Source organism: Colletotrichum godetiae (genome assembly GCF_030913485.1).
Source record: "Colletotrichum godetiae strain CBS 193.32 chromosome Unknown BDP55scaffold_9, whole genome shotgun sequence".
Classification (NCBI taxonomy): Eukaryota; Fungi; Ascomycota; class Sordariomycetes; order Glomerellales; family Glomerellaceae; genus Colletotrichum; species Colletotrichum godetiae.
The window spans coordinates 715880-732692 of NW_026851257.1; the positions used below are offsets into that span (position 1 = coordinate 715880).

General features: G+C 53.4%; 4 protein-coding genes across 4 annotated transcripts; 3 read left to right on the top strand and 1 right to left on the bottom strand.

Annotated features, from left to right (window-relative positions):
* The first annotated feature begins 598 nt into the window (after positions 1–598).
* BDP55DRAFT_654526 (uncharacterized protein) lies at positions 599–1241 on the top strand. The gene has a single exon (XM_060574267.1). It carries the CDS (start codon positions 690–692, stop codon positions 945–947), a length of 258 nt encoding a protein of 85 aa, XP_060432887.1. The 5' UTR covers positions 599–689; the 3' UTR covers positions 948–1241.
* Positions 1242–4244: 3003 nt separating this feature from the next.
* On the top strand, positions 4245–5954 carry BDP55DRAFT_432169 (uncharacterized protein). Its single transcript, XM_060567532.1, has 5 exons — positions 4245–4883; positions 4939–4981; positions 5036–5115; positions 5180–5552; positions 5601–5954. The coding sequence occupies exons 1-5, from the start codon at positions 4435–4437 to the stop codon at positions 5694–5696; spliced, it is 1041 nt and encodes a 346-aa protein (XP_060432888.1). The 5' UTR covers positions 4245–4434; the 3' UTR covers positions 5697–5954.
* A 5723-nt stretch (positions 5955–11677) lies between these two features.
* BDP55DRAFT_546453 (zinc-finger of the MIZ type in Nse subunit-domain-containing protein) lies at positions 11678–13099 on the top strand (the record flags this gene model as incomplete). The annotated part of the gene is made up of 2 exons (XM_060568656.1): positions 11678–12772; positions 12875–13099. The coding sequence occupies 2 exons, from the start codon at positions 11678–11680 to the stop codon at positions 13097–13099; spliced, it is 1320 nt and encodes a 439-aa protein (XP_060432889.1).
* A 377-nt stretch (positions 13100–13476) lies between these two features.
* On the bottom strand, positions 13477–15268 carry BDP55DRAFT_691906 (hexokinase; the record flags this gene model as incomplete). The annotated part of the gene is made up of 3 exons (XM_060577037.1): positions 13477–13960; positions 14025–14603; positions 14670–15268. The coding sequence occupies 3 exons, from the start codon at positions 15266–15268 to the stop codon at positions 13477–13479; spliced, it is 1662 nt and encodes a 553-aa protein (XP_060432890.1).
* Between the last annotated feature and the right edge of the window lie 1545 nt (positions 15269–16813).

Here is a 16813-nt window from a genome sequence, read left to right on the forward strand (position 1 = left end):
ACGCAAGCCAATCCTTGTGACGAAGAAACGTGTATATCGGCCGTTCACGGAATCAGGTATGGAAGAGGTTCGGGTTGTCGGTTCGAGATGTGTGTGAGAGCTAAGGTAGCGAGTCGGGTTGATGGAGGAGGGCAAAAGTAGGATGCCGGGTATTAAGGAAGTAGTAAAATCTTTTCCCGGACAGTCTCTCTCATGCGCGCGCTCTCTCGATCTCTCTCTTGCCGTGCAGGTTTCTCAATTCATCCGTGGACTCTCGCAATCTCTCGACCTCTCTGCAAAAACAAAAAGAGACGAAGAGGGGGTGGGTGGGAAAAGGGCAAATGACGGGAGGTGGAAGTAAAGTACAGAAGAGTAAGGGGAAGTTGCAAAAATGTCACCCGGGATTTGATTATTGCAGTTTTTTTTAATAAGGCAGGCGGGCAGGGGTAGCACCACCGACCCGCGCCAGAACAGGACGACGAGGTGGGAGCTTTGGCGCACCCTAAGAAGGTACCTTCCATAGCACAGGTACCCAGGTAGGTACCTACCCTACCTTACCTAGGTACGAAGTACGGAGAACTGCACCCCCCATCTTCTCCTCTACCCACACTAAAGCCATCCCTCATCCCTCACTCATCCCATCCGGGTCATCCCAATCCCAATCCAATCCAATCCTGAACTCATACCTATGGATACAATCTGAGTCCACCATGACCAGCCAGCTCCTGTCCGCTTTCCCCCAGATTGCCGCCAGTGTGCAGTTGCAGGTGCAGGTGCCCTTGTGGCCAAGTGCAGCGCGCGCGAGCAAGCTGCAAGCACAGACGGAACCAAGGACGGCCCAGATGCAAGCCCCCCCTTCACAAGTTCACGGGCTCAAGCCGCTCAAGTGTGTTCAGGGCCGTACGGTGGTCCCACCTCTGCGCCGGTGCTTTTTTATTTTGTTTTACATATCCATGAACACCTTTTAATAGCCATTTCACTGCACCGTAATAGCACATTAGCACATCGACCTACCTTAGCATTAAGTTAGTTGGAATATTGACTTGGTGAGCTGCCTAGGTAATGACGCCTCGCGGAGCTTGGTGTGTCAGGGACGCGAGCCGTAGGGTCCCATCAGCCAACGGGGAGAGGAAACGTATTCCTGCGTCTCCTCTCGAGGTCGAGGCCAATGGAAGTCCAAGGTTAAGGTACCTACCCAACGTTGTACCATCATCCATGACAGATATCCAGCGCATTGTAATCAGCCGCCTCGTGCCGAGGACGCAAGATGAAGAAAGAGCTCAAGCTATCGATACTTTACTTTACTAACTGCCCGGGAATACCTTACCTTAACTCTACACCGACAGCACACCCTCATTCTGATCCATAACATCTCAAGGGACTTTGCCTTTCGGGGTAACATGGCCAAATTTTCACACACAGAGTTCAACCGAGAATCTCTCCTCCGCTAAACAGCTCCATCTCCAAAGGCTCCATCGACGCGCTCTTGTTGGTCCAAGGTGCCCACCAACTCCTCGACTCGACTTCTCCCCAGAGAGCCAATCAAGACTCGCCTAAATCTACCAAGCACGCGACGTATCCAACTGGGGACCCAAACGTAGTCCTCAGATATCAAGATCATCCATCCCGTGAGCCGCCATCATTCCAGCGTCTGGCTCTCTCTCACATGTCCCGTCGCTTGTTCGCTTAGTGTAGTGCTGATCTGGCCCGCGGAAAGGATAGGGACAGCCCGGCACCGCCCTGTGCATCAATGCTGCTGGTCTAGCGCGGTCGGGAGGGGTGTACGGGGAACTTTTGCTTGAGCAAGCTTGCTTGTCTGTCTGACTGTCTCTTGTCTTGTCTTCTCCCCCTCGGGTCCCGATCTGAACCACCCATACGGAGTAAATACCCAAGACCCTTTAGCAATTGAGGAAATATTTCTCCAACCCTGCCGAGCTGCCTCATTGAGCCCAAATTGCGTCGGGCAGCCTGGCCTCTCTCTGAGTCTCTGACTCGAGCCATCTTCAAGGGCCCTCGGTGGGTTTGCGGCTTGCCATTGCGAAAGAGATCCAGTCTCCAGAAGCCGCGGGCTTGACAGCCGTCGGCGGTTGTAACTTGTGAGGTAATTAGCTGAGGGCACGACCCAATGGAATCCACGGCACAAACATTCAATAAGACGTAAAGATGCCCAAAACCAATATTTCTTCTGGTCCAGTCGTCTTGCTCCAGTCTTCAGATACCACCTTTCAACTCACCTCATTCTCATCCTCACCGCGTTGGACAAATCCTGGCTAGACTGGTCGACCGACCGGGGCGCGGGTTGGCATGCCCGGTTCGTTTCTTTAGGCTCCTGGGGTCCCACAGACTCCCACTGGCTTGTGTCCGATCCATTTTTTCAGGGGTTTTCCGGGAGATCATCCAGGGGAGCCGGTGAAGGACCTTGTGCCAACGGCGCCGACGAACCTGACGGAACTCATCTCATGAACATTGCTCACGAAGTACCTACGAAGTCCACGTACTGTAGGTATCTGTAAAGAGTAAGGCAAGGTTAGCCGGCCCTCATCAGCTTCTGACAACGTCGGCAAGAGCTTGTTTCTGCGAGAGACGGGAGGATTCCCAACGTAAACAAGGCCGTGTTCTGCCGAATGTTTGGCCTTGGCTCTTGTTCCTCTCCGCTCCGTGTGTTTGACCCGGGGATACCATCCGGTGTAAAGGACCCCGTTTTCCTGCATCTAATAATGGGGTTGGCATCTGCAGGACGCGACGCAAGGACTACAGGACAGATAATCGCGTCCAGGGCAGTCATCCTCGAGCTTGCGGCGGCGGCGCTTCCCATCGCCCGCTGGTGCTGGATTCGCTGACGCTCCCGGTCCTGGTCGTCCCCTGGAGGCTGGTGGTCTAGTGTAGCCTCCCGCAGCCGCAGCATCTTGGGTCAACCTTGTCTGTCTGGGACAGTCTCGTACGGGCCCCATCAAGCCCACTGAGGAGGTCGATTCGACTGCACACCAACCAACGTTAGCAGGCTGCAGGACACTGATAATTTCCCGCCGCCTCTCGTACGGTAGCTGAAGCTGGCAACCAGTGTCACGACGTGTTTGGCCCTGATCCAGAGCAAATGACACACGCTGGCCCGTTCTTCGACCTTTAAAGGCTGTAACTTGGCATCATCCGCCCTGGACTTGACGCGAGGGAGAGGCGAGGTACTGTTGGTCGGTTGGGACCTTGCATATGATCACCGAGCATGGCTGGCACTTGCCTACCAGCTGGGAAATCGAGATCCATGTCTTTTGGCGCTTGCCTAAGCCATTCCAAGAACGTCTTGTTGGTTGTCGTATTTGAACAGCAAATCGCAACCCCTTTCGCGCTGCAGAGATTTTGATGAGGTGCAAATTACGCTTCTGCAGTTACATGCAGATACGCTGCAAATCGAGTCGTTTTCCCCCGTTGGTTGGAGCGGCACAGCTATGTTGGTGCCGAGAAGTACCTTGCGCAGGATAAAGTAACAGTGTCTGGCAGATCGCAGAGAGCTTGCAGGGTGGCTGGTAACAAATAGACCTCGAGGTACGCCGCAAATGCGTTCTGCTTTCTGGATCGGCTGTCATCGATGATCAGATTAGCCGCGAACGAACTCATGCGACTTGCCTTCTTCAAAGCAACCCAGCGGCTTTGGCGAGAAATGTGAATGTCGTTGAGTAGTGACGCAAAGCTTGACGAGATCATCTTGAGAAGATGGAGCATGTCGAGAAAGCTGGCAACATCGAAACTAACCATGATTAACTTATCAACTGCAGGCCACGTCATTATCATAGCGATTAATACATCGCGAGGTGTGAACAATCAGCAGAGTCAACATCCGGAGCAGGAGAAAGACAGTTGTTGTTTGCTCTGAATTTGTGCAGTAAAACAAGACTCAAAAAGTGCGTGCTACCTGTCCCAAAAGCTTGATCTGGGTACGTCCAGCTTAGAAAAGACAGGTTGCTTCCCAGCTTTGACATAATACCTACTGCCCCACCGTGCCTGCCTGTAGTCACCAAAGACGGGAGGAGGATTCAAGACGGACCTTCCAGGTTGAAGCTTGGTCCACCGGTTCGGAGCTCCACATGAGCTCCTTCTCCCGTCAGTGGGTGGATGCTCAGGGGATGGGGGCTCCCGGGCTGGGAGGATGGAAAGCCGGAATGGGTGGCGGCAAGTATCCGCTCTTTCCCCTCCCATTCGGAGAAGTGGATTGTGGTTTGGAGCTCACGTGACGACCGAACGCCACAATTGGCTGTGACGTGAATCTGCTCCAGCCTCTTTGTCCAGCGTTATGCAGAAGCTGGGGTAGCTTCCGGCACTGGCGCGTAGTTACTTTGGCAGCGCATCACATCTTTCGTCCACTTTTCGCCTTGCGCATCCTTCCATTTGCGCCCATCGAGGCCGCTACTGCCTAGACGAGCTGCGAATACCCCACGGAATAGATACAATACAATCTACACAATGCCTCCCGGTAAGTCCTCACCTCTTCGAACTTCACCCCTCGTGGCACTAGCCAAGTCGCGTCGAGATTGCAACAACACACTTCACGACGCGCATCCTACACCAATTCCCCATACAACGTCACAATGGCGCGTCGCAATGGCGCGTCGCAAAGCGAGCAAAGCGAACGAGGAAAAGAAGCCCAAAAAGTTAACAGCACCTATAGCTATTAGCGACGACGAGATGTCTGACGCCGGCGGCGAGATCGCCATCCCGCTGAAGGAGAAGCGCGCGAAGAGCCGATCCGCGGAATACCGAGACGACGTCAGCGAAGCTAAGAGCGAAGAAGACATTCCCATGATATCCGGCGACTTGAACGGCAGCGCCACCAAGCCTGCGAGGGCTGCTAAGGCAGACTCTGTCGTGGCCGACGAGGAGGAAGAGGAAGGCGATGATTTGGAGGCTGATGAGTACGTCACGCACACCCAATAGCTTCGCTGGAACGAGGGAGCTGACCTGCCATAGATACGTTGTCGAGAAGATTCTTGACCATCTGGCTTCCGACGACGCAAGTGCTCCTTTTCTGTTGGCAAGGCGCCTCGATGCTAAAGCGTTTTTGTAGGGCACCGTGAACTTCCGTGTGAAGTGGGAAGGTTACTCTAAGAAATCAGATCAGACCTGGGAACCGGAAGACAGCTTGAAGTAAGTTCAGACTGTAATTTTGCAATCAATGCCATCCTGGGTATCACTACTGACACGTTCGCAGGGATGGCGCATCAGAGATCTTGGAAGAATACCTTCGGAAGCTCGGTGGACGCGAGGCGCTGTTTGAGGAGAAGACCAAGGCCAAGAACACGAAGAAGCGCGGGCGTCCCAGTGCTTCGTCTTCTACACCACCAGCGAGCAGCAAGAGAGGCAAGCGCAATGGTCACCCCGCCGAATCTACCCCTCCCCTATCAGCAAAGGAGGCCAAAGCCAAGGCCTGGACATTGCCCAGCGGCAGCTGGGAAGACGACGTCGAGTCGATTGATGCCTGCGAGGACGAAGAGTCGGGCTCTATTATCATCTACCTCAACTGGCGAAACGGCCAAAAGACTAAGCATCCCAAGGAGGTGGTGTATAAGCGGTGCCCTCAAAAGGTATGGTTCCAAGCATTTCAGCGCATGACGATACTGACGGATGCTTAGATGCTGCAATTCTACGAAAAGCACATTCGCATCATCAAGGCGGGACCTGACGCCGATCTTCCGGAGCTTGATGCCGCGCCTGAGGCTAAGATGTAGAACACCGAAAAAAAAAGGGTGCCGTACGTGGAATTTTTTTGCGAAGGGATCGGCGTTTGGGCTCATGATACATCTGATATCATCAGCAGGCTCTTGAGCGCCGTTGGCTTGGCCTCTGCTCGTTTTTCTATTTGCTCATTTTCAGTCCTCGGACTAAGTCTCAGTAGACCGTACCTAAATCAGGTCTGGGGCGTCGAGGATCCGGATTGTGGCGGGCTTGCTTTATCCGTTTACAACCGAATTAGCGGGAGGAAGTGTGCTTTACGATGTCGCTTCGTAATTTCGGGAGAGGCAAAAACTGCAAGTTCACATCTCAATTGCCGCAGCTGATGCATGAGTTGCGCCTCATTGTGGAGGACGGTGAGCCTCCTACGGATATATCCCCGATGAGTATCCGTAAATGCAGCCTGAGTTGGCAGGAATCTCTCGGCCTTCATATAGTACGATAGAGCTCTCCTCCATTGCCTCATGCTAGGCAAAAACATGGTCTCAAATTCGTAAAGGGCACTTTATCCATGTCATCAGGCAGAAGCTGCCGAGTGCTAGATCCAGGTACGATGCAGGTACAGCTCAGTCGAGCGCAAGTAGCGCATCCGGGTCTGCCAAGGTCACGATGCACACAACTTGACAGCAAAATGTACATCCGACCTCTCCCCCAAGAAAGACAGGCTTACTGCGACAAGGGTAAGAAACCTGCATGTTGCGAGAGTCCGCGAGGTTGGGTAGTGGAGGACGTCGACAGCAAGCCTGTCGGGATACCTACCCCACTAAAAAGCAGCTTTACATCCCTGCATCACAGGCGGTTGGACGAGTGGGAGAGCCTGAAAGCTGCTGGTAGCGTTGTCGCGGATTTTTTTTTTGCCCAGGGTGGTGGTGGTGGTGCTTGTGCTTGGTGGTGCGGCGCGACCCAGCCTCTCACATTTCTATTGACTTTCGGGTTTGAGGCTGGGGGGGGGGGGACGACAGCTTGGGAAAGCTGGTGGCGGGGCAACGCTTCTTTTTAACGTGAGGCTTGCCCGCGCTGCATTCCTCAACACTCCCATTCTCTCTTTACTTCTGATACATTGCATATCATCGTTGCGAAAAGGGTTTATCACTGACCTCGGGATTTTTTCTTTCAATTCCCTCCTCTCCCCATCAACCTCGACTGAGTGAACAATTCCATTGTCCACTCTGGGTCTCGACCGCCAACCTTACCCACATCTTGGACCCATACAGTTCGGCACTTGACGAATTCGTAGCAAGGACTTGAGCTGCTCGTCCGCGGGTTGAAATCTCACTTCACCCTCACGTTCCCAAAACTCCAACTGGAATTCGAATCAAGGGCACTTGTCTAACGGGCCATCCATCCCAAAGACACAGACAAACCCCCTTCCTCGGACCGTTGAAAGATACCACCAAACTCAATCGTCTTCCCGAGACCACCACATTCCACGGTGTCTCCGCCCAGACCCCCTCCGTGTCTCTTCCTCCTTCCAGCCACCGGCTCTCCACACAAGCTGTCCCCGCACCGTTTCCACATCGGCGCCGGTTCACTCCAACCCCCCCCCCCCGCCACCAAACAATCATCGCGGCCGTTGGAGCTCCGTCAGTTTCACTTCAGACCTGACGTTTGAACTCCCCCAAAAACCACCACACAATAGTCCAAAAAGGACGCACAGTCCTTAGCCAGCAGCCATGGTTAAACAGAACGACGTCATCGCGATCATCGTCATCGTGCTGTTCGTCGTGCTCGCCCTTGTCGCATTCGGCATCTATAGGCTAGTCCACGTCGCACGCCAGAGCATGAGCGTGACGTCTGGGTCGAGTAGTAGCAGCTCCGACGAGATTGTCGACGACTGATCTACTCGCCGTTTTCTCACGGGGTTTTTTGCTCATCGCTGCAGCCCGCTGTTGCTTCTGCCGCAACTACCATCATCGCATTTACACTGAGATACCACGACAGTAATATTTACGCAAGAAAGCGCCGTCGCACTTTTTTTTGCAACTTTGAGAGCATTACGCCAAGGCTTCGGCTGAGACTACGACAACGAAAGGGAGAAAGAAGGGAATTGAAATCTGAGATGAGTGATAATGAGGAGGGGAAAGTTGGGAAATATGGAAAGGGATATGAGACATGATTTATCGGCATTTTTATCTGGCATTTGCGCAGCATTTTCTTACCGTACAAAGGTGGGTCATTTTGGGTTACAAGATGCAGCAAAATGTGTCTTTGGAGGGGAGGAAGATATCTACGAGTGTATGATACTGGATCTGGAGTGGGCTCCGCCGGGGTTGGCGAACGACCTTGTTTTTGAAAGGATGAAGATGAGCCCATGTATATAGAACGAATAAGTGGGATGAAAGGGGCCTCTCAAGGCTAAAGATGGAATAGAAATGACTACCAGATGTCACCGTACTAGGCAAGATCGATGCACCATTGGTGACAATTTAAAGAGGAATGAGGTTTGAGGAGAGGTAGATAAGGCTGTTCGTCGTGGCAATTCGGACCTCATCCCGGCAATGTAGGTAATCGTCAGGTTGTCGCAGCACGAGCGCCATTACACGTGGCAAAGGTCTTGTGACTAGCTACCTGTAGCTATTCCCAAGTCGGTTCCAAAGAGCTCTTCAAGTAGCCGATCTCAAGGGTGTCGTATAGTTCGTCCGTCAATCACGGTCATGATTCACGTATTCGTAGTCAGGTAATCACGAATATATTCGATAGCGCTTAAGAAGATGCTAAGAAGTATTCGTGACTGCCTAATCACAAATGCGTTGAAAGGCTGCTAGGAGGATGCCAAACGGCTCTGTTTTCACTGATTCCAAGGGATAACCTAAGGGTAGGTAAGTGATTGCACATTAATACCCGTGTTCGGAGGTCAAACCCTTTCAATGATGGAGTTGCATCAGATGCGAAGCTACGCTGCGTTCGATAAGAACAAAGGATTTCTTTCTTGAGAGTATAAGCTTCTTGACTTTTTAAAGAGTGCTACGGCATTGGCACTACTCTTATCTCCTGTATGTATGTATGTGTGTGTGTGTGTGTGTGTGTCTTTCTGCACAGCCAAGTCCAACGACCGGAGTTTGTTCTTTGGGGTCAGACTTAAAGATTGCAGACCGGGTGTAAGTTGCTTTGGTCTTTGTCAAGATCTTGGAATGAATTCTACTCCAAAGTTTTTTTATTAGAAGCTTCCCGGTCCAAGTGGCATAGCTAAGCTTGAGAACAGCATTGAGTTCAGAGCCCAAGTGACAAGAGCCCTCTCTGCCCCGTTAATGTCCATGGTAATGCTATGCGATACAATCCGCTGTTGGAACATGAGAAAAGTACTAAATCACTGCCGACGGGAGAGGCTCAACGTTGCATTACAAGTGGACCTTGTAGATAGCCTGGTTGAGAGAGCCGTTGTCCGGGTCAACGCTAAGGCTGAAGCATGTGTTTGCTCGGAGGAAAAGAAACGAAGATTTGATTGTCTCAGAGACGAATAGTTGGAGCGAGCAATATCGGGCGAATGGTCTCGTAAACACTTCATGCTCATCGGACATGAACACTCTTGGAGCAGAATACCACACAGAATGGTGGCGAGGCCAGCATACATTACCTCTTTGCCGACTCCTTCTCTGATGGAAAAGCCAGTCGATTGATTGGAACTCAAGAATAACGCGGATGATTCATACAAATCAAAGAAGCAAAAACAACAGGAGCCGACCGAGGTTCAAACGCCGTAATCCTGAAAAGTACGGAGCATCACGGACTACTAGTCAGCACTTCGCGACGTTCACCATTCGGTCACCAGGCCCGATATTTGTTGTTACGATGGTAAGGCACTAGACTTCTGATAAGGGCTACTGGTTCAAGCCAAATGTGTGTATACACGCTGGAAGTTTCGGTATATTCCATACATATCCAGTCCCGTCCGCATATCAGACTCGACATGTCATGTGTTTTGCATACAAGTCACCTTGGACGTTAAAGAATGTCTCCTAGCGAAGATAAAACGCAAAAGTTTCCTCTGACTTATCACAGCTAACGCTTCTTTCTTTCCAATTAAGTAAATTCTAATACGGAAGCCGGGCTTGCCTGAGGCGAAACGCTATGGTATTGAGTTGGTCATGGGATATCGGGGGCCGATAGCCAGAACTCAACGAGGTATATGGGCCAATATCATGAGTGGAGTACACGTGTATAGTGAACCTATGCTTGAGATAGAATCGATCGTCAAGTATGGAGTGGAGATATCTGGAAGAAAAGCGCTGTATTAACCACTACTTTATTGTTCATATCGGGGAGCACAGGGAGAGACCGCCATACATCAGCGATGCTCCGCTTTGTTTCTCAATTCAATTGATTATCTTTCAAAGCGATCTCTCCATCTGAGCATCAAATATTTAGTTTTCGTCCAAAAACTAAAAGAAAGTACTCGGTTGCGAGGCAAGTCGAGGTATCAAACCTCTGAAAGGGTATTGCCGACTTCAGACAAGGCCGCTCCGGAGGAAACATATTGACTGTTGCCGACGCAGCTAAAATATTCGAGGTCTTGGCAAATAGACCAGAGAAGAGAAGAGCACGTGTTAAATACTCCACTGGCGCTTGCCTACATCAAAACGCTCATAGCTAGACCAATACGGATTTAACGAGCTCTCAACTAACTAGACAACAAAGAAGACGAGAACTAAGCAGAAACACCACCAAAATGAGCGCATCAAACGGCGGCCTCGACTTCAACTACCCCGCCCGCAACAAGACCCTTGACCAAGAGCAGATAGAGGTGGGCTACGTCGACGGAGACGGTAACGCGCTATTCAACGACTGGTACCGAGAGGACGGCCCACAACTGTTCACGGGAGAGGTTCCCAAGTTACGTGCAGGGAACTTTCTCAAGAACTGTAAACTCCCAGACAGCACGTACTTCACCGCTGGGGTGATGCCGGACGGCAAGGCCAGGCTCCGCTGCATGAGAGAATGGCCGTGGAAGGAGTGCAAACGGACGCTGGAAGAGCATAAAAGTTGGCGTGTGAAGTATACGGTAGAGGACACTATCTAATTCCATGGCCGTGATATACAGCCGATAGGCAGGGAGGACACGGAGGATACAGTTCAATATGCCCAGAGGAGCCCTCCGCGGGACCAATCTCAGACTCAGGTGGCCGAGGAGCGGGAGGAGGAGGGTGAGGCGAACGAAGACCAGAAGGCTAGTGCTTGGACATCTGGTGCTTGGTCACTTAGTGATAGGACGAGGGTGTCTTCATGGCGGACCTATGACGTTGGGAGGTGCCGTTGGGAATAGTCGTGCATTGGCTGCTGTCCATGATGTGCCCTAGATTGTTGAAAACGTCGAAGAAAGAAAGGCACATGAACTGACTAGCTTGGGTACAATGAGAAGACTGGATGAAAAGTCATTGATCTGATGAGACTGAAACAAATCGAGACCACCTGTCACTATTGAAGTCGAACATTTGTCTTTCTCACCGCCAATGACCTCCTAAAGCATTATCACCAAAGTTGTTTTAGAAAGTACTTACCCCATCGTCATCGGCGCTCGCATGGTTATCATCTGAGAAAACTCGCGAGAGAGCAGACACAACGAACAAACTCAAGAGACATATTTGAAAGCTGGATTGCCCCTCTCAGAATTAGAATCATGCGTGGTTCTTACCAAGTTCATGAAGTGAGGTCAAAGAAAGGAAATTCCAACACCTGAGAATAAGGACGACGTTGTTTGGAAGCGAGAGGAGATACTGCAGGGACCACCCCCGCCATCAGGGAACCCCGGACGGTACGTACCTGTCACCTCTTTAACCCACTGACGCGCCCCAGCACGTCAATCGCGTCTCCCGCTTGACCACTTTCACGAAATTTCCCGTCCTCCAGCCTGGTGATACCCCGAATCCACGATCGACCAACGAAAGCAACTACACCATCTGAATCATTCCCCTTTGCACCTATCCTCCAATTCAGAAAGCTAGACACAGCGACACCAACCACCGAGCACCCCCGGACAAAGATGCCCGTCCTAAGCCGCAGAGGCCAACGCCGCCCAGAAAGGCGCATCGCCGATGACGAAGAAGACGACGACTCCAGCTCCCAGAACCGCCTCCCAGAATACGAACCCCTCTCCTGCCCGCTCACAGCGGAAGCGAAGCGCGCCATCGCAGACCTCTCCAACAGCCGCGACGTCCACCGCTACGAGAACCACCTGAAGGCCTCGATACGGCACCTCGGCTTCTCCGTCGTGGGCATCAACGACGCCGTCCGCATACGGCACGAGGCCCTCGCCCGCTTCGCCGAGAAGCGCGCCGAGTCGCAGTCGCAGGGCGTGGACAGCAAGACGGACCTCGACAGCCAGGATAAGCCCCAGCGCGAGCTCGACATCGAGGCGCATACCGCCGCGCTGGACGAAGAAGTGCCCCGCCTGACGGCCGAGGCCGAGACCGCGCTGCGCGATCTGATTGACAGGCAGACGGAACTCCTCGACGAAAAGGCCGCGCTCGCGGACACGGTCAACTACTTCCAGACGCTCCCCGAACAGGCGCCTCTCCAACGCGGCGGGCGCACACGGGCAGAAGCCAATGGCCGCGGCGGCGGCGACCCGGATGAGGACGACAACGACGCGGCGGACGAGAGCGTGCTACCGCCGCCACCAGAGTACTCCGTCATCGACATCCTCCGCCAGCAGCGCGCTGAGAAGCTGACGGAGTACGAGCGCATGACGGCATACCAGCGCTACGCCGTCAACAACGACTACGCGGCCTTCAAGAAGTTGTGGCATGACGCCGCGCACGGCGACGCCGAGGTTTCCTTGCCAAACGCGAAGCGCTGGTTCGACGATGCCGGGAACCCCGTCATGCCCGTCGTGTCCCGGGGCGGTGGAAATGCCAATGGCGAGCCGGCCGCAGCTGCGGAGGCAGATGATAGCGACGATGATCTCGTCATTGCAGGAGAGAATAGGGAGTACAGGTGTCCGTTGTCCATGCAGCTGTTCCAGAACCCCGTCAGCAATAACGCGTGCAGCCACACGTTTGAAAAGGCGGCCATTACAGAGTTCCTGCGTAGGTCGCCGGGTCATCGCGCGCAGTGTCCCGTGGCTGGCTGTTCCAAGGTACGCTTTATTTGCGAGTCTCGACGAAGAGGTGGCGCCCACATCTTTAGGGCTTTGCTTTCCAGAAGAGAACACTGTGGTAACTAACGTGAAACACAATAGGAAATCACTCTCACGGACGTCTATGATGATCCAGTTATCCTGCGCAAGATGAAGCGCGCTTTAGAACAGCAACGCCGTCGGGAGGAGGAGGAAGAAGAGCGAGAGGACGACAACTCGGACGGAAACGGAGATGATGATGAGCCGCGGGTGGTGAAGCGGGAGGGTCGTTCCGCGGGGAGGAAGAGGCGCAAGGTAGAGGAGATTGTCGATGATGACGAGGAGTGAGGGCGGGCGTGCTGGTGCTGGTGCTGTTTATGCTGCGGCGAACAAGATCTGGCTTTCTGAAATGCGCCCTATTCGGGACGATAGACACAGAGCAGAGAGACGGAAAACGAAGTAATGATACCCCCAATATTCAACAATCAGATGAAAATTCACCGACACTGATGTTTGAGCTAAATGGAATGCTTTATAATTATATACGTTTGACAAAACCACATTTTGACTCCTTGCCATGCATGCGTACGCGCGCTGTCAGTAAATTATGCTCCCCAAAAAAGCGCAAATCCTTCATCTATATATCTTCCTCCCAGATTCCAGTCCACACACGGCACTCCCAGGGCTAAGTGGTGCTTCGTGAGGAACAACCCCCCCGCGCCCCTTTACGCAGTCCCATCACAAGCTCTCGCCAGCGCGACGCCAGCCCCCAACAACGAGCTCTCCTTTGCCGGCACGAGCTCGACGCTCCTGTCGCTCCTGTTGACCAGCGCGTTGACGTACGTCTGGCACATTGCCAGGTAGCCCGGGTAGCACTCGATGACGCTGCCGTTGTAGGCGACCATTGTTCGTGCCAGAGAGGTTTCTTTTTCTATTCTCTGGTGAAGCTCCGCCTCCGCCACCTCTTCCTGTTGCGTTGCCTCTTGGTTTGAGGCTGTCGTCCTATTCGTCTCCTTTTCTTCGGCTAGCGCCTCGAGACGGAGGGACCAGACGGCGTGTATGCACGCTGCGATGATGGCGGCTGATCTCCTTGAGACGAAGGAGGCTAGGCTGCGGAGGGCGAAGAGGTCTGATGGTGTGGGGGTGTGGGATGAGGGGTGTTGCGCGATGAATAGGTCGATGGAGGACGATAATGATGGCGATGTATCTCTGTAAGAATGATTAGCTCAGTTATTCATGTTGAAAGGTGAGGAGTGTGTGGAAGTCAAGTTACCCTTCAATAGCAGAGATCGTTTCGGATTTCAAAGAGTACGGCTCATCAAGCGACTTGGGCACCACGCCGCCAAACACACCCGTCGTCCGAATCGCCTCGATCAACGCAAACCGCACCACCTCGCCGAGATAGTACCCGCTAACCATCTGCTCCAGCGGTTGGAAATCCGGCCTCGGGTGCCCTTGCTTCAGCAGCCCGTCCCAGCGCGTGACGCCGAGGACGCCCTCGCCGCCAAACATGCCGAGCTCCGTGTTGACGATGACGTCGCGCGCCTCGCTCCACCACTCCTGCGGACGATCCCCGAACTTGGGCCGGCCGACCAAGGACACGGGGAGATGGGCGGCGATGTTGACGCCGGTGCCGAGGATGAGGCCGAAGCGGGTGGCCGGGTGGACATAGGCTTGGGAGAGGAGCGTGGCGCCGCCGTCGTTGAGGATGACGCGCAGCCGGGCGCCGGTCATGCCCTTGGCTGCGCAGGCGGTTTCGATGACCTCGCCGAGGTCTTGGCCCATGAGGCCTTCGGCGGCGAGGAAGCCTTTGCCCATGCCGTGAATGCGGCCGCCTTTTAGTGATGTTTGCCTTTACGATGGTTAGTTTCGTCGAGGAAACGTCGAAGCGTTACATATTGGGACAGTAGGGACTTACTCGATGGGAAAGCTCCATGCCAGGGCCATGGGCATAGACCGTGAAGGGTCCTGACCATCCTGTGACACCATGTCCCGTATCCTCTCGGCCATCCAGTCGAAAAACGCCATGCCCTCCAAGTTCCTGATGTCGTTGTCGATCTTGAACGAGCTCATCCGTACAATCTCGCTCTCCCGGCCCACGGCGTCACGACCCCGCAATTCGACCAGCGCGATACGCAACGTCGATCCCCCCACGTCTACCGCCAGATACTGACCGACTTCGTGCCCGCCGGGGAGCTGATGGTTGTACGAGGGAAGCATGCAGGCCATGCTCGTCTGCAACCTGTCTCTGAACTGAGCCTTTAGGGCGTTGGACAGATCGAGTAGGCCATCGTCGAGTAGGGGACCCAGAAGTAGGTGCTCTGCCTCCTTTAGGTATTCCTCTACGCTCTGGCCAGAGGGCGTCGTCGTCCCAGATGTGCAACAATCCACCTTTGAATCCGTCGGTTTCCCTGAGACGGGCGTGAGCCAGAACGCTAAAAGGGCTTGAATCAACGATTTGCCCCGGAGTAGCTGCTTGACGACGGCGGCCAGGAAAGACTTTGGAAACGTGGCCATGGTAGGTGGTGAATATGGCTGCATGACATCAAGAGACTTTTTTTTATGAAACGGAGAAGTCACAATCGGTGCCGGATCATCTAGCTGACGAGGTATTGGATTGTAAATGAACGGAATCGGGCACGAGCCATGTCCCCCGGAGACAGGCCTTTGAGATGGGTGAAAGAGTGAGATGGTAAGAGTGAAGGTGTGAGAGGGAGAGAGAGCGAGGAACAGTGAAAGGTAAGTGTAGTGGAGGGTTGCAAAGATGTCTGATCGAACGTTTAAACGAACTCCACGGCGGACGGTAGACGGACTGGTAGCGGATCGACAGGCACAACCCGAGAGGGTGACTGGCGCACCGCACGGAGGGCAGAATAACAGTGAATGGAACCTGCCGGCCCCCCTTGGTTCTACTGCTCGGGTTGGCGGTCGGAGGCCAGAGACGTCGTATCCAACAAGAACGGCAGTGGGAAGAACAACAACAAAGTGGAGAGGGCAGGCGGGAGAGAGAAGGGCGATGGCGACACCGACCAGCAGCCAATGGGTCACTAAACAGAAGGTTGGTCGGTGTGTCTTGGTGTCTTGGATGAGAGGCGGAGTGAGAGGCAAGGTAGTGGGCAAGGTGAGAAGCGGGAACGACCGAAGGTTGTCTTCCAGGTTGTCTTCAACGTCGCACAGGCGATGGGGCGACACGCGGGAATACCAAGGCCTGGTTCATCTGGTCTAGTTCAGTCCAGGCTCGATGCTCCAATCCACTTCCATTCAATTGGGGGCCGAAAGCTCGTGTTGATGGATGGATGGATTCGGGAGGGGGGAAGGGCCCGCGTTGCCTCGTAGTTGGTTGAGAAGGTTTATTGGGAATTGCAGGGGATAGAGAGAAAGACAAGATAGTGAGAGTGTGTACGAGAGGAATGAAACCTCAGCTTGGCCGATAGATGAGAGTTGAGCGCATGCAACGATGAAAGTGTACGATAGGTAGGAGAGGAGAGACCTCTCGAAGGCTAGAAGGTACGCTATGAGTTTGAGACAATAGCCACAAGTGGCACTTGGATGGGAGCAAGTTAGGAGAGACGATGTGCTGGGACACGCTGGAAGACGCCCAGGATTGGTAAGTTGGCCCAATGGACCTTACGCTGAGCTTGAGCTAAGGTAGATAGCTGTCTGCTAGACGCGATGGGCACTGTCTGACAATTGTGGTTGAGATTGTTGATCGGGGAGAGAGAATTGCCCCTCCAGTTGTAACGTTGCTTTTTGATAGTTACGGAACTTGGAAGCTGTGAGTGTGGTGTGGCTGACCAAATCAGATGAAAACGGACAGCGACTCCGGCGCTTTCGGAGCCAAAGGAAGGGTCGATCCCCCACTCTGTCACTCTCTGTCTGAATTGTTAAGATCCACTACCACAGTTACATGCAACAACCAACATCTCTCAAGACTCCATCACAACGTACTCCGTCCTGCCTGCCTACACAACCCTACCAGGAAATGAGGAACCATGAAAGCTTCCCTCTTTGACGATGTACTTCCATGCGCGCCGTTGCATTCGCATCTTCTCCTCTACCCGC

Excerpts from the sequence above, each read along its gene's own strand:
- BDP55DRAFT_654526 (XM_060574267.1), top strand. The coding sequence starts at position 690 with ATGACCAGCCAGCTCCTGTCCGCTTTCCCCCAGATTGCCGCCAGTGTG.
- BDP55DRAFT_432169 (XM_060567532.1), top strand. The coding sequence starts at position 4,435 with ATGCCTCCCGGTAAGTCCTCACCTCTTCGAACTTCACCCCTCGTGGCA. Across the intron at positions 5,116-5,179 it reads GAACCGGAAGACAGCTTGAA|GGATGGCGCATCAGAGATCT; the intron begins GTAAGTTCAGAC and ends ACACGTTCGCAG. Across the intron at positions 5,553-5,600 it reads ATAAGCGGTGCCCTCAAAAG|ATGCTGCAATTCTACGAAAA; the intron begins GTATGGTTCCAA and ends ACGGATGCTTAG.